At 37.9% G+C, this 20,981-nt stretch overlaps 6 protein-coding genes and 1 pseudogene across 9 annotated transcripts; 4 read left to right on the forward strand and 3 right to left on the reverse strand.

Annotated features, from left to right (window-relative positions):
- LOC104784255 (putative F-box protein At5g41510) lies at positions 57-1,237 on the reverse strand. The gene has a single exon (XM_019244382.1). It carries the CDS (start codon positions 1,209-1,211, stop codon positions 57-59), a length of 1,155 nt encoding a protein of 384 aa, XP_019099927.1. The 5' UTR covers positions 1,212-1,237.
- On the reverse strand, positions 2,044-5,520 carry LOC104782282 (annotated as a pseudogene).
- Positions 5,617-11,764, forward strand: LOC104782283 (protein SCAR2-like). The gene is made up of 9 exons (XM_010507164.2): positions 5,617-6,042; positions 6,260-6,423; positions 6,520-6,643; positions 6,731-6,860; positions 7,171-7,232; positions 7,335-10,797; positions 10,879-10,965; positions 11,153-11,260; positions 11,359-11,764. The coding sequence occupies exons 1-9, from the start codon at positions 5,888-5,890 to the stop codon at positions 11,410-11,412; spliced, it is 4,347 nt and encodes a 1,448-aa protein (XP_010505466.1). The 5' UTR covers positions 5,617-5,887; the 3' UTR covers positions 11,413-11,764.
- Positions 12,010-12,965, forward strand: LOC104782284. 2 transcript variants are annotated; one of them, XM_019244962.1, is made up of 3 exons: positions 12,010-12,405; positions 12,547-12,611; positions 12,718-12,965. In XM_019244962.1, the coding sequence occupies exons 1-2, from the start codon at positions 12,082-12,084 to the stop codon at positions 12,601-12,603; spliced, it is 381 nt and encodes a 126-aa protein (XP_019100507.1). In that variant the 5' UTR covers positions 12,010-12,081; the 3' UTR covers positions 12,604-12,611; positions 12,718-12,965. The 2 variants fall into 2 exon arrangements, with proteins under 2 accessions (XP_019100507.1, XP_010505467.1); XM_010507165.2 differs by having other exon boundaries at positions 12,022-12,405; positions 12,542-12,611.
- LOC104782286 (solute carrier family 40 member 1-like) lies at positions 13,064-16,378 on the forward strand. 3 transcript variants are annotated; one of them, XM_010507170.2, is made up of 8 exons: positions 13,064-13,593; positions 13,871-14,043; positions 14,288-14,635; positions 14,721-15,203; positions 15,307-15,478; positions 15,645-15,782; positions 15,873-15,983; positions 16,065-16,378. In XM_010507170.2, the coding sequence occupies exons 2-8, from the start codon at positions 13,886-13,888 to the stop codon at positions 16,248-16,250; spliced, it is 1,596 nt and encodes a 531-aa protein (XP_010505472.1). In that variant the 5' UTR covers positions 13,064-13,593; positions 13,871-13,885; the 3' UTR covers positions 16,251-16,378. The 3 variants fall into 3 exon arrangements, with proteins under 3 accessions (XP_010505472.1, XP_010505470.1, XP_010505471.1); XM_010507168.2 differs by having other exon boundaries at positions 13,880-14,043; XM_010507169.2 differs by having other exon boundaries at positions 13,883-14,043.
- Positions 16,514-17,090, reverse strand: LOC104782285. Its single transcript, XM_010507166.2, has 2 exons — positions 16,890-17,090; positions 16,514-16,748 (listed from the first exon to the last, which is right to left on the reverse strand). Exons 1-2 carry the CDS (start codon positions 17,016-17,018, stop codon positions 16,623-16,625), a joined length of 255 nt encoding a protein of 84 aa, XP_010505468.1. The 5' UTR covers positions 17,019-17,090; the 3' UTR covers positions 16,514-16,622.
- LOC104784256 (probable WRKY transcription factor 33) lies at positions 18,927-20,977 on the forward strand (the record flags this gene model as incomplete). Its single annotated transcript, XM_010509309.1, has 5 exons — positions 18,927-19,281; positions 19,527-19,724; positions 19,823-20,358; positions 20,436-20,597; positions 20,707-20,977. Coding segments are annotated over exons 1-5 (1,404 nt in total), but the record flags the coding sequence as incomplete, so codon positions are not given.

Raw genomic sequence — 20,981 nt, forward strand, 5'->3', positions numbered from 1 at the left:
ATTTCAGCAAGTCTCAACATGTTTTGATCAAATAGACGCTTTTCTAAACTACTTTGTTATATCCTTTTGCCTCGTGCCAGTTTCTTGATCTGGACCAAACTTGGAACATAAGAGCACACATTATCTAGCCAACTGTTTTTGTATGCAGGTACTCCGAGATCAAAATCTTTTGAGTATCCAGCCTCTCCAATGATCTTAATAAATGGTTTGGGACATTCTCCAGGCTCAGAGTCATAGCCATAGTATCTACCAACACACATGAAGCCTTTCTTCTCCTCGTCAATGAAGAAACAGTCTGGAGAATTTATCCCAAGCTCCGAATCAATTCGCAAGAACTTGCTCCACGACACCGTTTCGGCCTCGATCTTAGTTGTAATCCATATCTCAAACTCAAAATCATAGTGGTGGTAAAATAAAGCTGCAATCTTCTCTTCTTTAACACAAGATAAATGTACATATGCATATTGACGATCCCTAACGCATGATGGCAGAGGCAGAAGCGGCCCAAATCTTTCTTTTGTAAAATCAAAACAGATTATGCGATCCTTGCAACCTTCTGAGCTCCTTTCTGTAGCACACCAGTAACTGTTTCCCTTAAGAGAAACGCTACTGCTTGAACAATATATTCCCCAGTGTGGAGCGACGTCAAGGGTTGTCCACAAACCAGAATCAAAATCGTACATCTCGTACCAAAAAAATTGCTCTTCGGGATCTCTGTAGTGAAAATAATCTACAAACCTCAACAATTTAAGGCTAGGACAAGATTCCTTATCCTCGTATCCGAGAGTATAATTGAAACGGTAATCAAAAGATCTGAGTTTGATCCACCTTGTTTGGCCCCAATACGGATTCCAAACCACAATCCTACTAACGTCTTTCAAGAAGCATAACAATAAACCCTCATAGTGGTGAATTCGGGATATACTGACTTGATTGTTAAGGAAACTAAGTTTACCTTTGACCTGTATACATGTATCAACGTCAACCACGCCGCTCATTAAATAAATGTTGTGAGGCTGCACCACGATCATCATTGACTCCCCTTTTCTTGTTAATTTACCAATGTGCATCTTCTTAAAGCTCTCACTTTGGGATAGATTGTTCCAACTTTTGCATGTTAATTTCACAGCTTTCAGAGATTCCATGGGAAGCCTATTAAGAATCTCCTCCATCAAATCCCTTGGAAGATTGGAGATCATCGTCGTCGTCATTGTTTCAAATAGCAACCAAATCTGTATTTTTGAATGTAAAGGGAAAAACAAAAAGTATACACTCACTACACACGTCTACACATATATATTGAAGAAGATATAAAAAAAAAAATGGGCCTAGCGTGGGCTCCAGAGTCGGTTTCGATGTCGTTTACTCTGTTTAGAAAGATCATTATCGAGTCGGTTTAAGTTAAATGACTTGCACTATTCACACACCATGAATGCATATGGTTCATTATCGATCATGTAAGACAGACAGGCATACGGTTCCAAGACCATCTCCAAGCATTATCAAAACACAACCTCTCTCAATGTTCTTCTCGGCTGCTGCAGCCTCTTAAGGTTAATAATAATCATAATAACTCCAACCGTGTTTCAAAAAATGCAAAAGGCAATATTTTACATGTACGTTATAATGTTTATTATTATTTTTGAAATCTTGAAGTATGATGTCTTGAAGAATCAAAGTCACATCCCTCTGGAATTCCCCCTGATCCAAACCTCTCCTCTCATAGAATTTGTCGGTCTCTTTGACCCTAAGGTTGAGACTCTCGGTTATTGGTAGATAGTACCTCTAAGACTCTAACGAGACAAACTTCAAATAATTATGTAGAAGACGAATCAAGTTAGAAAGGTTGAAATGTGGTTTACTGTCTTTAGAAAACATTGTTTGAGTCGGTTAAGTTAAATAGCTAATTTCTACACTGTTTTCTCATTTCTTTCAAACTAAAACCTTTGATAACAAACTTCTTCTCTCTCACTTCTCTCAACTATTATAATATTATATAGATATCAACTCAAGAACTTGCTCCACGAGTCTCAATCTTGGTCGTATTCCAAATCTCAAGGTCACATTCATAACCAAAATGTGGTTTACTGTTTTTAGATACCAAGTTCAGATACATGAAACTTGACATAAGTTCAAACCCTAAACCCAAAACATTATCTTACCAACACACAGCAGAAAGTAAAAGAGAAACCCAATAAAACGAACCAACACACATCAGAAAGTAAAAAGACAGCCCCAATAGAACGAGCAGTATCATATGGTCCTTTATCATGTAAGATAGGCATCGCACTGCAAAAAGTCCCATATAGAAACAAGAGTACCACGAAGCATTTCCAAAACACAACTTTTCTCAATGTTCTGCTCCTGCAGACAGCAAGTGTATTCATTATAAGCCTTACACTTCCAAAAAGAGTTTCAAAAATACAAGAGCGCAATAATTTTAGACTTACCTGTAACTTAAAGTTTAGGTCTTTAAGTATCAGGGTAACCTCCCTCTTGATTTCCCCTGTTCCAACCCTCTCATTGAATCTGTCAGTCTCTCTTACCCTAAGCCTTAGAGTTTGGCTTTTGTAAATAGTAGCTCTAACGTGACAAGCTTCAAATACTCTCTATCCATCCTCAGATGAAGCTTTACCAAATGGCCACCTTAAACCGCCTTTCACATTTGGATCAACAGTCGCTGAACCCAATAGTGCTTTAATGTTGCTTATCTCTTTATCCTGCCCATCATAGAAAGATAACCAACCCAACCTAAGTCCAAAAGAGGTGTTTATTCCAGAAAGATATATATTACCAAAATTCAACTCAATGTAAGAGACGTCATTTTCCTTTTAGCAGAGAGCATCAGTCTCAGGTCGAGATTCTTGTCAATGCATGACACATCAGCAACCATATGCCTTACAGGATTAAGCTCGGCCTGTGCAACAGCAAAAAACTCAAAGTTCAAAGACAGTAAGGTAAAAATCTGGCATGTATCAAGTTAATATTAATGATAAGATGAATTATATGGAGAGAACATGGCTTCTATCTTTAAATTCTTGTTTTTCTTTGTTGTTCGTGTTAGATCACTGAGGAATAAAGAAGAGATTTTACTCTAAAACTAATCACATACACAAAGAACTCGAAACTTGCCTTGTACATACTGAGCCGTCCATCTTCCTTGAGGCTACATTTGCAGTTGATGGTTGCATTGGGACGAGTATGGTGTGATACCTGAAAATAGAAGCCAAACACAATCAAACACATTCAAANCAAAAAGAGTTTCAAAAATACAAGAGCGCAATAATTTTAGACTTACCTGTAACTTAAAGTTTAGGTCTTTAAGTATCAGGGTAACCTCCCTCTTGATTTCCCCTGTTCCAACCCTCTCATTGAATCTGTCAGTCTCTCTTACCCTAAGCCTTAGAGTTTGGCTTTTGTAAATAGTAGCTCTAACGTGACAAGCTTCAAATACTCTCTATCCATCCTCAGATGAAGCTTTACCAAATGGCCACCTTAAACCGCCTTTCACATTTGGATCAACAGTCGCTGAACCCAATAGTGCTTTAATGTTGCTTATCTCTTTATCCTGCCCATCATAGAAAGATAACCAACCCAACCTAAGTCCAAAAGAGGTGTTTATTCCAGAAAGATATATATTACCAAAATTCAACTCAATGTAAGAGACGTCATTTTCCTTTTAGCAGAGAGCATCAGTCTCAGGTCGAGATTCTTGTCAATGCATGACACATCAGCAACCATATGCCTTACAGGATTAAGCTCGGCCTGTGCAACAGCAAAAAACTCAAAGTTCAAAGACAGTAAGGTAAAAATCTGGCATGTATCAAGTTAATATTAATGATAAGATGAATTATATGGAGAGAACATGGCTTCTATCTTTAAATTCTTGTTTTTCTTTGTTGTTCGTGTTAGATCACTGAGGAATAAAGAAGAGATTTTACTCTAAAACTAATCACATACACAAAGAACTCGAAACTTGCCTTGTACATACTGAGCCGTCCATCTTCCTTGAGGCTACATTTGCAGTTGATGGTTGCATTGGGACGAGTATGGTGTGATACCTGAAAATAGAAGCCAAACACAATCAAACACATTCAAATGACATCAAAGGGACAGATCCAAACACGTACCTTCACAGTGTATGTTTCCTTTTCCAAGTCCATAGAGAATCCATGGCTTGGTACAACCTCAGACTTAATGTGTTGTAAGTAAGACGTTGGGACATCTGTAGAGAACGTCTTAGAGTTTTTCAGGGAGCATTCACCCACAGGACTAACTTGATGCCTGGTTATATGATGTAAAAGTTAGAAGAAGAAATACAAAGAGGTTCTGTAAAACAAAAAGATGTCAGATCAAAAGCTGAATAACTTACCCATAGAAGAAAATTTTACCAAACCGAGCAACCAATCTCAATATATGATGATGCACCTCCATTTTAGCCTTAGCTCGCTCATATGCTAACACAAGATCCTCCTCAACCTTCTCTGCTACCAACAGCCACTGTTCTTTCTTTTCTTCACTCTCTACACGATTCATATTCACTGAATATAAACATATTAAAACACACAGTTAAAAAAAGCATACAATTTATCTTCTTTGACTAGAAAGATCATAACACTAACAAAGTAGTCGCAACTAGATGATGTTTGTATTGTCCTACTCATAACCCAAGTACAAATAATGCGTTAAGACACAACAAGTCTGCATAAAGCTTACATCTTTTTAACTATTACAACACTAACAAACACAGATCCTTACCGTTTTTGTTGAGCATCAGCACCGAAGGCTTTTCTCCTTTTCTACACTCGACAGAATCTGAGGACAAGGGCACAAACTTAACATATGAAGGAACCTCATCTTCAATTCCATTTGAACCAACAAGAAACCATTTAGAAATGGAATCTCCTGAATAAACTATCCGGTTGCTTTTATCACTGCTACAGCTACTGTTCAAGCTGAGGTTTTTCTTGAATTTTGTAACAAGAGAATCTGGAACAGGGTCAGGTTTGGTTGGATCCTTTGAATGCCTCTTGTGTGGTGGTATATAAGACATGTTTAAACCTGAAACTTACCCAAAAAAAGAAAACAAATTAAAGGAAAAAAACAGAGAGATTTAGAAAACAAATTCAACAGAGAGAGTCAGAGAGGATCATAGTATCTTACAGCAAAAATATAGAAAACGACGACGGAATATATCCAAAGGAGTGACGAGGTAAGAGATATATATAAAAGACAGAGAAATTTAAGCTGGGAAGGTGAGAAGGCGAATTATACCCTTTAGTCGACTCAACGCCTTTTGATGTTCCTACACAGAGAAGTAACAGTGAACTTAAAAAAACTCATCGGTGATAATTTGGATTGTGTTTTGTTTCGATAAGGATCACAATTGGACAAGTCAATTATGAGTCCATAACCCAAAACTCACGCTTGCGCTGGAAAAATCAGGTTCCCGAGGGGCCTCTCTGGTCTTTAAATGCAGGTTTTATTGAAACAAGGTTTGGTTTTGATACGAATTTCGTGAAAAAGTAACAATTTTTTAAGTATTTTAAGCTTATTAGTGAAAAAGGAAAAAAATTGTATTTTTAGGCAATTTCTCAATTTGTTTTCTAAAAAAGTCTTTAAGCGTTGAGTTTTTTTTTCCACTCTTTCTCTCTCTCTTTCTTTGCCCCTCTACCTATATCCGCCGTCTCGAAACCACAGAATTAGTTTTATTTTTCCAGCTAGCTAAGTGATGTCGTCACATATCTAATGTGGTCGGTCACTACCCTAATGAAGACAGAGGAGGAGGAGCTTTTCTAGTTCTTTCTTCCTTTGTAAAGTTTTTCCCTTTTTTGAAATTGAAACAAAGTTTTACTTGGGAGAGAGCTTGATCAGGAAAGCTCAAACAATGCCGTTGACGAGGTACCAGTCTCGTAACGAGTACGGATTAGCAGATCCGGATCTGTACCAAGCTGCTGATAAAGATGACCCCGAAGCTCTGCTCGAAGGAGTCGCCATGGCTGGTCTCGTTGGTATATTGCGTCAACTCGGTGATCTCGCCGAGTAAGTTTCTCTCTCTAATCTAAAGTTATGTAATTGACTTCAAATCGCTCCGAATTCGGAATTTTTGGAATCTATTGTTCTTGACCCGCGAGTTCTAAAGCTGCAATTTTTAACAATCTGAGAGCTTGACGAATCTAGATTTAGCTTTGGAAGTGAAATAAAGTTTTGATTCTTTTGATGGAATTGACTTTTAAATTAATGTAATTTTTGATGTAAGGTTTGCTGCTGAGATGTTTCATGACTTGCACGAAGAAGTGATGGCAACTGCTTCTAGAAGCCATGGTCTTATGGCTCGTGTACAGCAACTGGAAGCAGAGTTCCCTTCTATAGAGAAAGCATTACTATGTCAGACCGATCATTCACCTTTTTTCTCTAATAAAGGTTAGATAAATTGGTGTTGCTATGAATATTCATGATCTGGTCAGGTTGCTATGATGTTGGATTAGTTTTAGATGACTCTATGACTCTATTTTTCAGGTGTGGAATGGCATCCGAATCTACAATTGGAACAAAGTGTGGTTACACGTGGTGACTTACCTCGTTGTGTAATGGATTCTTATGAGGAATGCAGAGGTCCCCCTAGGCTATTTCTTCTGGACAAGTATGATTTACTTTTTTTCTGGTAATATTTCTTCTCTATTAGTTTGTGAGAGCTGAGGATGTAACCTCTTTTGATGGGTTTGATTAGATTTGATATATCGGGAGCTGGAGCATGCTTGAAACGCTACACCGATCCATCATTTGTTAGGCTCGAGACGTCTTCATACGAAGAATCATGGGATGATATTCAGAGAGAGAAGAAATCACAGAAAGCAAAGGTAGTTGTACTGCTGAACGAGGAAGCGTATTATATGTTCTTGTGTACTTTTCTGTTACATAGTAGACAAAACCTACTTTTTAGGCTGTAGAAGTAGAAAAAAAAAGTAACTTAGCCTTCTTAGGTTTATTTTGGTTTCTGTTACATGGTAGATTTGCTGAAAAGTAGGTTCTGTTTTATATGTTCTTGGCTTAGCGTACCATTAGACTTAGACAGGTCCAATGAGGATGCTTATACTCATGGTCTTTTGAATGTGTAATTATATCTTCCTCTTTGTACTTCTCATAGTTTTTCCTTTTAATTCATTGTAGAGAAGAGCATCTCAATGGAGGAATGGAGGAACACCTGAAAATGCACTATCATCACATGCCAAGTGAGTATTATCTATTTTATGTTTGTTATTGTTCTCTAAGTTTCCATATTGGTATTTGACTGTGAGTGACAATGGCTGCTTCAAATCATTCAACTGGCACAGATTGCATGAATTGTTCTTGGAGGAGCATTTAGAGACTCATCTTTCAGATCCAGCGCGCGTTGTGAAGTTGAAAACTAGAAAGCTAGATGGGTGTACCCTTATATCAAAATCAGGGGAAAGCTACATGGAGAAATTTGTGCAGACACGTGTAGATAGTAAAATAAGTTACGAAATAATCACCCAAAACCCCGGATTGTTGACATGGAATATGGATAGTAGTAGAGACATAGTAACCGATATACCTGAAATCAGTATGGTGGATGCTATGGAGAAGTCTCACGGAGGAAGCAGCGTAGAGGTTTCATCACCAAGTGAGCAGGAAAATGTGCCAAATGGTAACTTAAATGGGGGTTTGATTGAAAAAGATATAGAGACAGTGCCTGAATCCACTTACAATGAAGTCCCTGGTACAACTTTTACAAAGGATTCACAAACTAATTTGAACGAGAAGCCAGGATTTTTTCAACAGAGGAGTTACTCCGAAGATTTGACCAGTGATGCTGACAATTATGTTGACGCACCAGCGACCATGGAGTCGGAAACAGAAACAGACGATGATTATAGAACTAAGAATAGATCAGATGCTTTGAAGGATGGGAACCCTCATACATATTCTGATGTGGATGAAGAGAGGATGGAGGACCCACCTCAATTCTCATTTTTTCATTCAAATGGAAACACTCCTGTGTCAGAAAATGGGAGAAGCTCATTTGGGAAACGGAGCACTAGTTATTCTTACTCGGACACTGCAAGCGTATCCATTGATGATCAGTCTGATGGAGAGAAACTTTCTGGATGTTTACCTTCTACTTCTAGTTTTAAGAGTGAGCTGGTTGACTCCATATCCCATGTAAATCCTGAAGCCAGCAAAGTGTCTAATGATTATAATGTTCAGGAATCAGTTAGTAGCAGCAATGTAGATGGCCAGACATCATTAAGATCGAATGATACATGTTCAAGTCCAAGGCCAGTCTCTCAGAATGATGAATCATGTCCACTGACTGTTCAATCGTTAGCATCAGTAGACATTGAAATTTCTCCAAAACTTGATAGGCTTGATCTAATTAACGGAGGCAATGATGGAAGCAAGGTGGATCCAATCGATTCTTCAAGATCTCGTGCATCTTTTGATGCTAAAAACTCTAACTTCCCTTCTGAATCTTCGTCAGTTAGTTCAACTTCTGAAGGAAGCCGATGCTATACTACCATTGAGAAGAACGATATGGTTGGTTGTTCTTCAAATTTAGTAAAGTCAGGCACTAGTCCTCAAGTTTTTGTTGATATTCAAACAGGTGAACAGTTACCTAGAGGTAATAGTGATATTGAGACAAACTCTACAGTTGCTTGTTCTAAAGTTGTAGCAAACTCAGGCAGCGATCCTGAAGGCCATGATGGTAGTAGCCTAGCAGGGAAGCTGTTACCTTGCTCAGCTGGGAAGGGGATGGAAGTTTCACCTGATATGCCCTATAAAGTCTGTGGTCCAAGTACTGTAGATGAAATTCATTTAAAAGATGCTCTGGGTGATGAAACTGATTGTGTGACAGTGACTAATGTAGTGGCCGACGTTGATTCTCAAAATTCAGTTGCCAACGTTGATTCTCAAAATTCAGTTCTCGACGTTGATTCTCAGACTTCAGTTGCTGATGTTGGTTCTCAAAATTCAGTTGCTGAGATCTCCAATGAACATTCATGTGCATTTGGCAACACGGCTGATGTATCTGTTTCAGAGTCCCATGAAGACACATTTGAGAATGGAATGTCCATGCCTGCTGAAGTCAATAGTAAGCTGACTTCTGATTTCAACTCGGGAGGAGAAAAATTGGTGGGAGATGCTTCATCTACTTGTAGCAAAAGCGATGAAAATATCTCTGATGAAGGTTTTGATGACCTTTCAGGGCTGGACAATGCAACTACAGACATTGTCCCGAACATAGAACTTGCTGTGTCTGATAATGACAGTGACACTTCCAGTAGTGGTGTTAACCATGCCGTTAGCCTGTCATCTACTAGTTTGAATGGTTCTCTGCCTTGGATTTCGACTCGATCGTCTCCTGAAGGTGGAGACATTTGCAAAGATACAGTTGTAGAGTCTGATGGGACACTACCAGCAGACGAAAAACTAGAGTCAGAGATAAAAATGCAGAAAAGCCCACTGGAAGTGTCCTCAGAAGGTCTGAGTGCTGCCCTAGACAACAATGACCTGGCAAGTTGTGAATCTATAAGTCCCAAGCCATCTCAGGATCAAAGGGACAGAGATACAGAACTCAATTATCCTGGTGAGAGCATTCTTGTTGATAATTGTATAGGTTCCTCGCCAGTAAATAATCTGAACCTTATAGAGAGTGAGGCTCTCGAGCAGACAGTTAGAGAGCAAACACCTTGTGCAAACCATACAGTTGCAGATGAGGAATTTCTGCAGTCAAATGTTTTCGGAGGTTTAGAGTTTGTACCACGATCAGCTGGCTTAGAATTTGCACCACACTCTGCAGGTATAGAATTCAACAAACCTAACCAAGAATTGAATCTGGATCCTACTTTTCCTAGCTTTGGCGTGATCCCTGAGACTACTCCACCCAATCAGGAGGACATGCCACCGCTGCCACCCCTTCCTCCTATGCAATGGCGTATTGGAAAGGTTCCACATTCTTTTCCTACCTTCATGGGGGAATCAGTCGAAACCAGTAGTTCTGCTCCATCAGCGGCACCACCCGGTGATTCTAGCTTGAACGTTCTAATTGGGTCTAAATCACCAGAGATGTCTGTACACTTAGGAAGTAACGAATCAGAACAACTTACTGGAGGGTTTGTGAACAATGAATCAGACAAGCCGTTACAATCATCCATTCAGATCCCAACCATTGGCGCTGATTTGAATAGTCAATATAACAGTTCTGAGCTCTCTACAATGCCTAATCAGGCGTGTATAGAGGATTTTGGTTCTGAAGTGAACAATCTTTTGGCTGATCATGCAGTTCAGAACCACGAGCTCGTTTATTCACAAGAGCCGTCATTGCAGCAGCCTCAGGATCTATCTGCAAAATACGAAGATTTCAAGGACGATACAGATGTCGTTTATTCACAAGAGCCGTCACTGCAGCTGCCTCAAGATCTATCGGCAAAATATGAAGATTTCAAGGACGATACAGATGTGCATGTGTCACAAAGCTCAAGCAATGATCACCATTGTCCTGAAACCAAATCCCTGACACCAACTCAATCAACAAAGGTAGAAGATGAGAGTCATTGGGTTCCTGATACTTCAAATGCAGATACAGCAGAACCATCATACACGTCAGTTCAGAAGATAATTCCTGGTGCAGTTGGAGATGCTATGTGGCCTGTCAACGCGTTCTCTGTTGCACCGACCTTGGACACAGATAAGCCAGAAGTGATCCCTATGGTTCGGCTTCCTCGGCCAAGAAGTCCGCTTGTTGATGCCGTTGCAGCTCACGACAGGCGCACGGTAACAATTATATCCTGTCTGCAAATACCATGCCTATACTAAAAACTTTGACTCTAATCGCTTGTTCTGATGATTTTGCAGATGAAAAAAGTCTCTGAGATGGTTCACCCACCAATTAAATCAAAGCAAGATGACAATGATTCGTTGCTCGCACAAATTCGAAATAAGGTAGCAACATTGTTTTCTTCCTCTTTATTTGTAGTTCATTGTAGTAATTTGTATCTTTCACCTCTGGCTAATGCACTAGGTCGAGATGGTTCTATATTGATCATGTAAAATCCCAAATGCAATATCTAATCTTGTTAACAGAATCTGAGATTTTGGAGGTTTGTGACCCTGTTTTGTATATATGCAGTCCGTCAATCTGAAGCCTGCAGCAGCTACACGACCCAGCATCCAAACTGGTCCTAAAACGAATATAAGGGTAGCTGCAATCTTAGAGAAAGCAAACACAATACGACAGGTCCGTTACTCTCTTTCGGCTTCCTTTAAAAATATACACACGTCCTAACCCCTAAGACACAATATACACACGTCCTAACCCCTAAGACACATGTGCAGGCAATGGCTGGAAGCGACGAGGACGAAGATTCAGATAGTTGGAGTGACTCTTAACTTATATCCATGATCGTTTGGCTTTTCCGTTGTGACCGTTCTTGTTCCACGATGAGTGCGCAAGCGCTTTAGAGTCTCAGGTAGGTTATACAATCTCTATTTCAGACATATTAACATCAAAAATACAGTACTATCATCGCTTATATATTATGTACGTATGTATATTGTATACTGTTTTATAGGTTTGTGCGTGTATGTTGTAAGTAAATTCCGGAATTTACATTAGTGTTACAAAAACTGTGTGGGTTTTTTTATTTTCTTATATTCTTTTTCCTCAATAGAACATTCTTTTTAGTACCCTACTATGTAATGTGTTGTCTATCATATAGTTTATGTTTGTGTATTGGAACCATATTCTCCTGTACAAATTACTCACCTAAATGAGAATCTATTTGGGCACAGTGCACACACTTCAATGGTGGTTACTACAAAGATTATAAACTGAACCGAACCAAACCAAAACTAAAACCATCCAAACCGAACAAGAAATTGTTTTAATTTTCTATTAATTTTATGTAAAACTGACCAAACCGTAAACTACATTGCTCAACTCCGCTGTCGGAAGAAGAATATTCTCAAACGTCAAACCCAAACCAAACAAAGAGATTAAAAATCAAAGTCTCAACTTCGTCTCTTTTTATTTATTTACTTTTTTCTTATAAATTAAAAATGGGAAAATCGATTCCAATCAAAGCAGGGCTAAGGGGAGCGTCAGCTGCAGCAGCTGGATTCATCAAATCCTCAAAACCGATCCGACCCGTTTCCTCCATGGACAGTCCCGGTAAAGATTCGTCCTCCGCCACCGCTACCGCTACCGCCTCCACCAGCGATAGTGACCGCCGCTTCGTCCCGCTTTCAACGGTGGTCTCTGATTGTGCGAAGCGGTGGTTCAAAGACACACTTGAGGAAGCTAAAGCTGGGAACATCACTATGCAGGTTGTATTGGGTCAGATGTATTACTCTGGCTATGGAGTCCCTAAAGATGCTAAAAAGGTTTCTTCTTTATCCCCTCTTTTCAATCTCATCATTCCAAAGTTTAGGTTTTTTTTACTTTGGTTGATTAGTAATCTGTAATTTGATTTGGAAGTTTCTTCCTTTTTGACAATTTTGGATTCAATTCTATGATTAGGGAAGACTTTGGATTACAAAAGCATCAAGAGTTCGTTCTTCAGTGTGGAAAGTGAAAGATAAACGACCAGGTCTTTCTTTTTTAATTACTTGTCAAATAAGTTTATCAATATATATTGATCCGTTTTGGTTTTGGATATACATCTTTGTTTATGTTCGTTTGTTCTGATTTCTCAGGGTATAACGCAAGTGATTCAGATTCAGAGTCTGATTAGTATAATCCTGATCGAAAGAGCTTGTTTTTTGTTCTGTTTTGTCTCAGTCTTGGATGTTCCAAGTTCCAGCAATGAACTCTATATATTATGTATCAGCGCAAATCATTTTGTAGCTCTATTTCTCAGATTTTTGTTTTCTTTTGTCACTTGGTAAAAGCCTTTGCTGATATTGTATGATTCTAGCAATGAAAAGAGGTTTTAGGTATTGTTTTGTCACTCTTAATTTTCCAAAGGAAACAATGTCATGTCAGAAGGGTTCTTCAAGTTGCACGGATAAAAAGTTCATAAGAAGCTCCATTTATGATTACATCCAGTTTAGTTCAGTAAGTAATTTGTACAACTTATAGTTTCTCTGTTGACTTAGACAAGGAAGGAGTTGGAACTGCAGGCCTTAGGCTGAGCCGTGGTTTCTTTGTTTGTTAGCACATACTTGGAACTCAAAGTCATAGTTTATTTGGCTTTCTGCATCCAAAAGTCCAGAACTTGACTGATACAAAAGATGAATAGTGAGATAGTAGAATTGTATAATGTTCCTTCTCAAACTCTCTACTTAGCATCAGACTGGTTGGTTTGTTTCTAAAACCAATTTAAACCATAATATAATTGTAACATGCTCACTTTACACACGAAACCATAAATATTCCCACAAGTTCTCTCGTTTCCTTTTTGTACACCAGTGTCTTAGTGGGAATATGTTATTTCCTCCACCAACAAATTCTCGTCCCTTTTGAACATCACCAGAATTAATTAGACTACCCTAGAATAAAAAGTAATTCTGAGTTGCTTGGATTCTGTTTTCATCATTCATTCTCCAAGCTGTGTGCGGCGCACAAATAAGGTTTTTGTTCTTAGTTTCTAGCGTTAGTTGATGAGTCACTAATTTATGTTTTTCATTCGTTTCTTTGAGAATTTTCCTACTAATTTACTCCTAGATTATCGTTTTTGTTTCCTAGATTGTTCATATTTATCGGAATTGTAAGGAATGACTTTGTTGTCACATTCTAACGATCATGCAAATGTTGTCTATATCCGCTAAAATAACAACAGATGTCATGTTTCATTCAGAATTTAATATACATTGAATACTGAATCGTTTGATCGGTGTTAAATCTGAGATTTTTTAGCAGAACATGGAGAATGAGACAGAATTGAGAGTTGTTCAACAGGAAGAACAACAACGTGAAGGAGAAGCAGAAGAAGAAGGACAGCCACAAAACCAACCAGCCTTACGACGCCGTTTTATGATTTATCTCTATGTTGGATATTTTCTTGCCAGATGGAGTGCCAGGTTTGTTTCTTGATAACATGTTTTACAATTCAAAAAGCTAAATAAAATGGTCGATTAGTTTCACTGCAAATCCTAACTGAAAGCAAATACTGAAGCAGAGTATTTGCTTTCAATTGGAGTGTTTAGTCTGATGTTGTTATCACTAACTATTGTTAAATATTATTATGGGTTGCTTACTTGATTTAAAATCTTGGATGAGTTGAGGGATGTTTTGTACATGAGTTTCTTGGTTTTTCTGATGCAGAACATGGGAATTCTCTGTTGCTTTGTATATGATCCACTTGTGGCCAAACTCTCTGCTTCTCGCAGCGATTTATGGGGCAATAGAATCTGGTTCTACTGCAATCTTTGGCCCCATTGTGGGGCAATGGGTCGAAGGAATGGACTACGTTAAAGTTCTAAGACTCTGGCTCCTGTTCCAGAACCTCTCCTACACCATTGCTGGTGGTGCAGTCATCAAGTTGTTGCTAGTTTCTGATCTCAAGTCTCAGAATCTCCCGGTGTTTGCAATCTTGGTTGTGTTAACGAATATTGCTGGCGCCGTTGGAGTGCTTTCGACTCTTGCTGGCACTATATTGATTGAACGAGACTGGTAAAATGTGTAGAGTGTTTATATATTTGCACACTTGAATGTAATCTTATAGTGAGTTTATTTTGGCTATTTTGGCAACCATCAGGGCTGTGGTTATGTCAGAAGGTCATCCACCAGCTGTATTGACAAGAATGAACTCTGTCATTAGAGGCATTGATTTGAGTTCCAAGCTACTGTCTCCAGTCATTACCGGTTTGATCATCAGTTTTGTCTCTCTTAAGGCGTCAGCGATTACTTTTGCAGCTTGGGCTACTATAACCGCTTGGGTTGAATATTGGCTGTTCATTTCTGTGTATAGTGGTGTTCCTTCGATAGCACAAAGTAATGAGAGACGGATCTTGCGTTCCCGGACAAAGCCAGTAGAAGCAACAGATGCACCTGTTGCTATATCTACTGTTCCGAGAACAGAGGAGGGTTCTCAAGGAACCACACCAAGTAGAACCGGAATCTTGAAGATTCTTGATAGAGTATCCAAGTCCTCTTTCGTTGGTGCGTGGAGAATATATTTCAATCAAGAAGTTGTACTCCCCGGTGTTTCTCTAGCTCTCTTGTTCTTCACCGTTCTCAGGTTCTCCTTCTCTTTCTCTTTATGTTTAAGAGTCATCAGACGAACATGCATTTCCTACCGATCAAGTTGTTGAATAAATCATATATGTACCACCTTGACACAGCTTTGGAACATTGATGACGGCTACATTACAGTGGGAAGGTATACCTACATATATCATCGGTATAGGCAGGGGAATAAGTGCAACGGTTGGACTAGCGGCTACATTCGTGTATCCTCTAATGCAATCCCGTCTCTCAACGCTGAGAACCGGCCTCTGGTCTTTCTGGTCTCAGGTACATTATATATAGCTAGTCTTTGTTAATTGTATTCTATATGAACCTAGTAGCACTTGACCATGTTATGGAACTTGAGTGATCAACAATACTATAGAAGAATCAATTATTTATAATGCATGAAAAAAACAAAAGAGTCACAAAGGTAGGGTTCTTGTTCCTGCAGTGGAGCTGCCTTTTGGTCTGTGTTGGCTCAATTTGGGTAAAAAAGGATAAGATAGCATCTTACATGCTAATGGCTGGAGTTGCTGCTTCAAGGCTTGGCTTATGGATGTTTGATCTTGCCGTCATCCAACAAATGCAGGTATGTTTACGTTTCTAAGAACCTTTGGTAATGTTATAGTATTGTGTACCTCTTAAAGACTAAAAAGGTAATGTTTTTGGTCATGTTTAGGATCTCGTTTCAGAATCCGATCGTTGTGTTGTTGGAGGTGTTCAGAACTCATTGCAATCGGCTCTTGACTTGATGGCATATCTATTGGGTATCATTGTATCCAATCCAAAGGTAAATAAAAATTACACTTTACATTTTAAGGATCTATATTACATATAGTTGATGATTAATGTATATGGACTGTGATTTCAGGATTTCTGGATATTGACGTTGATCTCATTCTCCACGGTTACGTTAGCAGGAATGCTCTATACAGTTCATCTCTACCGCATTAGAAACCACATTTTTCACTTTGAGAAGATTCCTTTGTTGAACAAATGTTTTAAGTTACTCCCTTCTCGTGGAAAACATAGTCAAAACAAACAACAAATGTTTTAGTATTGTAGAGCGCCACCATTTCTCAAACATGGATGACTACTACCAAAAATGATCCCAATGGCTAAATAATTGCTTAAAATAGGTCAAAAACATAGTCAAAACAAACAACAAAAAAGAATAGGTCAATGACAATATTTTTGTGATGTTTAAGGACAAATCATCACTCGGTTTTTGTATGGAACTCACCCTTATGTATTTACTATAATAGCAATGAAAATTTTCCATTTTATCTTTTGAGAATAAAATTATATATTAAAAGGCAATATTGAAAATAACATTCATAATCAGTAGTAAAAACAGTTGGGGAAAAAAACAAAGACAGATATTTTTGTGGCTACTTAATAAAGTATTCTCTTATTAAAAATAAAAAAATTAAGAAGATTGATGAAGTCTCTTCTTGGCATTCTCAGCTTCATCGGTTGCGTCAACTTGCATCTTTGTCTCCGTTAGATAAGCCTCCGTAGCTTCCTTCTCGTTCTTCGCCGTCAACTTCTTCGTCTTCCAAACCCCACAAATATACAGTATCATGACGTTAATCAATTAAGCAATTTCATGAGTCACCAAATACGTCATGTGATCATTGAGTGAGTTAAGACCCTAACCAAAAATCAAAACGAGGTCGTCTTGTTGTATACGTACCTGACCGACCAAAAAGGCCTTGACATAGCTAAACCCTTCTTGGCACGTGACTACCATGGATAAACAGTTCGTCTTCACCCGATCCGTTAGGGACTTCGACGACCGTTGTGATGACTCGGCTTCTTGCATCGCTGCTGTTTCGATATAAGGGATTTGAAACTTGAAAGCAAGGCTACAAATATATCTCACTTTCTTGAGCCAAAGATGAATTTTTAACTATAAATGATTCTGGAAACAACTCTTGCCACGTCTGTTTACGTGTCAGCTGTAGAGATAACTAACGTGTAATAAAGTAAGAGGCTTTTTGGGATAAAGAATATTGTCATCGGATCAAATAGATTTGCAACTTGCAAGTAATCGACACAAAATTCATGACGTGTAGTCTAATCCCATGTGAAGAAACCATACCACACCACATATATCGTGCAACAAGAAACAAACTGATCACTTTATTTACCTAAGCGATTGACGATTTACGCTACGCTTGAGAACACTACCAATTTCTTGATCGGAAGGTCTATAAATGTGATCAAGGGTTACTGGAGTGAAGCTCTTTTGACCCGTTACAATATTATAATTTTAAGTTTTACTAGTTTTGACCCGTTAAAAGAATATATAGTTTAAAATCATAGTAATTAAAACTAGTATATCAGAAATACTTGTTTTGACCCGTTAAAAAATAAAAAAAATCAAGAAATATACTAGTTTTTACCCGTTAAAAAAATCATAGTAGAATTAATATTATTATTAGAAAAAAAAAATTATATTATTATTAGAAAGCTCTTAAATTTATATTCTTTAAATTCATCTGAAAAAAAAAATCTGAGCTCAATTAAGAACTTTTTGTCTAATCATAGAATTTAAAGCCTTGTAATAAATGTAAGATTGAAACCTAAATAGCCGCACATGGGTTTAATATCAACTTTTTTGATTAGGAGAGGTTTTGCTATTCACAAACTCACTCCAGATCTTTACTTAAATGATGTGCTTTATTTAGAGAAAGGTAGAGAAACCTTTCATTAGTACTACTGCTACCTTACACCTACTTAAAGACGAAAACAAATACTGTAGTTTGAAATCATTGTAAAAAATAGTTATCAAAAAAGCTAAATTTATATAATAAGGGTTATTGGTTCTATGATTTTAATGGATTTAGAAATCCAAAGTGTTATTCAATTATTGATTTTAAAAATATTTATCAAAATTATGTGTTATTGGTTCTATGATTTACAAATACTTGTTAAAATCCCATGTTATTGATTTGTTTTTAGATTTCAAAATCCATGTTATGTTTTAAATAGATTTGAAAGTGTAAAATATAAGGATTCAAATCTAAAAATAAAACATGTTATTTCAAAATTCATGTGTTTTAATTTTTACAATTTACAATTCCATATGGATCTGAGAATAACTCTCCAATACCAACCCCTTAAAATTAATAATCTGAGCTCAATTAAGAACTTGTGTCTAATCATAGAATTTAAGCCTTGTAAATAAATGGGTTTAATATCGACTTTAATTAGGAGAGGTTTTGCTATTCTATTCACAAACTCACTCCAAAACTTCACTTGATGAGCTTTAAAGAAAGATTGAAACCTTTCATAGTACTACTACTTACTACCCTTACCTACTTCAAAATAAAGAGTCAAAAAAGTTTCCAATATTCCCAATTGCTTACAAAAATACCGAAATGAAAAAACAAAACTACACGTGGCAGGTAGAGGCATCCTAAGATGATGAAAGCAAAAGCATGAAGCCGCCTCTAAAAAAAACTTGTTCAACGTATTTGAGAGTCAAGGCCACAAGGTCTGACCATCTCCTTCACTTTCTTCTTCTCCTTCTTCTAATCATATTTTCAACGGTCAAACTTTTTATCACCTTCTCAGAAACTTACACTTTTTTATTTTATCTGTGACCCCCAAAATCATAAAATTAAAAATGAAAATTAAAAAGAAAATTCACCAATCAGACCGTGCAATATGTTTTATATATTCAGACATAACGAACAAAAATACATAAACATTACAATCACTTCTCCTCCTTTCTTTTTTTCTTCGTCGCCCTCTTCTCCAAGCTCTCTCTCTCTTCCCCCTAACACCTTTCTATATAAATTATCTGGTTTTGGTCTTTCATATAACAAACTTTTCAACTTCGTATGGCTGCTTCTTCTCTTCTTACAATGGACAATAGCAGAACCAGACAGACCATGAATGGTTCTGCTAGTTGGTCACAACAAAACGGAAGAACATCTTTGGAAGATCTTGAGATCCCAAAGTTCAGATCTTTTGCTCCTTCTTCCATCTCAATCTCTCCTTCTCTTGTCTCTCCTTCCACTTGTTTCAGTCCCTCTGTTTTCCTCGATTCCCCTGCTTTTGTCTCCTCCTCTGCTAACGTAAGCCTCTCTCTCTGTTTTCTTTTTCTTCAATTTCTTTTGAAACGAATCGAACTAGTATTGTTTCTTTGATTTAAACTCATCTGTCTATTGATATAATCGGAAGTAATATAAAGTCTTGAGTCAACGGTTTCAAAGAGATAGAGAGAGAGACTCTCAGAGTCAACTCTAGATTGTTTTGTCTCTTTTCTTGATTTCTTAACAAAATCCTAAATTTTTATTGGATTCTTGGGATGGTTTTGCAGGTTCTTGCTTCTCCAACCACAGGAGCTTTGATCACAAACGACAGTAACCAAACAGTTATAAACGAGGCAGAGAGGAAGAACAACAACAACATTAACTTCTTCGATTTCTCATTCCATACACAATCATCAGGAGTTACTGCTCCAAAGACAACAACAACAACTACTACAACAACGAACAGTTCTATCTTTCAATCTCAAGTATGTTCCTTAACAGACTCAGATCCTCTAATCCCTTTTTTTTTTCTTTTTCTTTTTTTTTGTGTATAATAAAACTGAACTCTGTTTTTGTGTTTCAGGAACAACAGAGGAAGAACCAGTCAGATCAATGGAGCCAAACAGAGACTCGTCAAAACAATCAAGCTGTGTCTTACAACGGAAGAGAGCAAAGGAAAGGAGAAGATGGTTACAACTGGAGAAAGTACGGACAGAAACAGGTTAAAGGAAGTGAGAATCCTCGGAGTTACTACAAGTGTACTTTCCAAAACTGTCCAACGAAGAAAAAAGTGGAGAGATCTTTGGAAGGTCAGATTACAGAGATTGTCTATAAAGGAAGCCATAATCATCCTAAACCTCAATCCACTAGGAGATCTTCTTCGTCTTCTTCCACTTTTCATTCAGCTGTGTACAATGCCAGTTTAGATCATCATCGTCAAGCTTCTTCTGATCAACCTAATTCCAATAATAATAGCTTCCATCACTCTGATTCCTTTCCTATGCAACAAGATGATAACACCACTTCTGATTCTGTGGGAGATGATGAGTTTGAACAAGGCTCGTCTATTGTCAGCAGAGATGAAGAAGATTGTGGAAGTGAACCTGAAGCAAAGAGATGGTACGTTTCATTCTCACTCACTCCTTTAAACAAATCTTGAACTATGAGAAAGTTCTAACTTGTTTGTGTGTTTTCAGGAAAGGAGAAAATGAAACAAATGGTGGGAATGGTGGTGTAAGCAAGACAGTGAGAGAGCCGAGAATTGTAGTGCAGACAACAAGTGATATTGACATTCTTGACGATGGTTACAGATGGAGAAAGTACGGTCAGAAGGTTGTTAAAGGAAACCCAAATCCAAGGTAAATAATAACATAAACATTTGAGCTTGCTTCCTCAATAAATCACAAAACCAAGCTTCTTAAAGAATCTGACCTTTCTGTTTTCTTTTTCACTTGATGAATCTAACAGAAGCTACTACAAGTGCACAACCGTCGGTTGTCCAGTGAGAAAACATGTTGAGAGAGCATCACATGATACAAGAGCGGTAATCACAACCTACGAAGGGAAACATAACCATGATGTACCTGCAGCTCGTGGTAGCGGTTACGCCACAAACAGACCATCACAAGATGCTTCTTCAGTCCCAATTAGACCAGCTGCTATTGCTGGTCACTCCAACTACACTACTTCTCAAGCACCATATACACTTCAGATGCTGCACAACAACAACAACAACACTAATG

Source organism: Camelina sativa, chromosome 4 (assembly GCF_000633955.1).
Source record: "Camelina sativa cultivar DH55 chromosome 4, Cs, whole genome shotgun sequence".
Lineage (NCBI taxonomy): Eukaryota > Viridiplantae > Streptophyta > Magnoliopsida > Brassicales > Brassicaceae > Camelina > Camelina sativa.

Bases quoted from the DNA above. Each gene is read 5' to 3' on its own strand.
- LOC104784255 (XM_019244382.1), bottom strand. From the start codon at position 1,211: ATGACGACGACGATGATCTCCAATCTTCCAAGGGATTTGATGGAGGAG.
- LOC104782283 (XM_010507164.2), top strand. From the start codon at position 5,888: ATGCCGTTGACGAGGTACCAGTCTCGTAACGAGTACGGATTAGCAGAT. The intron at 6,861-7,170 runs GTAGTTGTACTG...AATTCATTGTAG, and splicing joins AGAAATCACAGAAAGCAAAG to AGAAGAGCATCTCAATGGAG. The intron at 7,233-7,334 runs GTGAGTATTATC...CAACTGGCACAG, and splicing joins GCACTATCATCACATGCCAA to ATTGCATGAATTGTTCTTGG.
- LOC104782284 (XM_010507165.2), top strand. From the start codon at position 12,082: ATGGGAAAATCGATTCCAATCAAAGCAGGGCTAAGGGGAGCGTCAGCT. The intron at 12,406-12,541 runs GTTTCTTCTTTA...TTCTATGATTAG, and splicing joins TCCCTAAAGATGCTAAAAAG to GGAAGACTTTGGATTACAAA. The intron at 12,612-12,717 runs GTCTTTCTTTTT...CTGATTTCTCAG, and splicing joins AGTGAAAGATAAACGACCAG to GGTATAACGCAAGTGATTCA.
- LOC104782286 (XM_010507170.2), top strand. From the start codon at position 13,886: ATGGAGAATGAGACAGAATTGAGAGTTGTTCAACAGGAAGAACAACAA. The intron at 15,479-15,644 runs GTACATTATATA...TTGTTCCTGCAG, and splicing joins TCTGGTCTTTCTGGTCTCAG to TGGAGCTGCCTTTTGGTCTG. The intron at 15,984-16,064 runs GTAAATAAAAAT...CTGTGATTTCAG, and splicing joins TCATTGTATCCAATCCAAAG to GATTTCTGGATATTGACGTT.
- LOC104782285 (XM_010507166.2), bottom strand. From the start codon at position 17,018: ATGCAAGAAGCCGAGTCATCACAACGGTCGTCGAAGTCCCTAACGGAT. The intron at 16,749-16,889 runs GTACGTATACAA...GGGGTTTGGAAG, and splicing joins AGGCCTTTTTGGTCGGTCAG to ACGAAGAAGTTGACGGCGAA.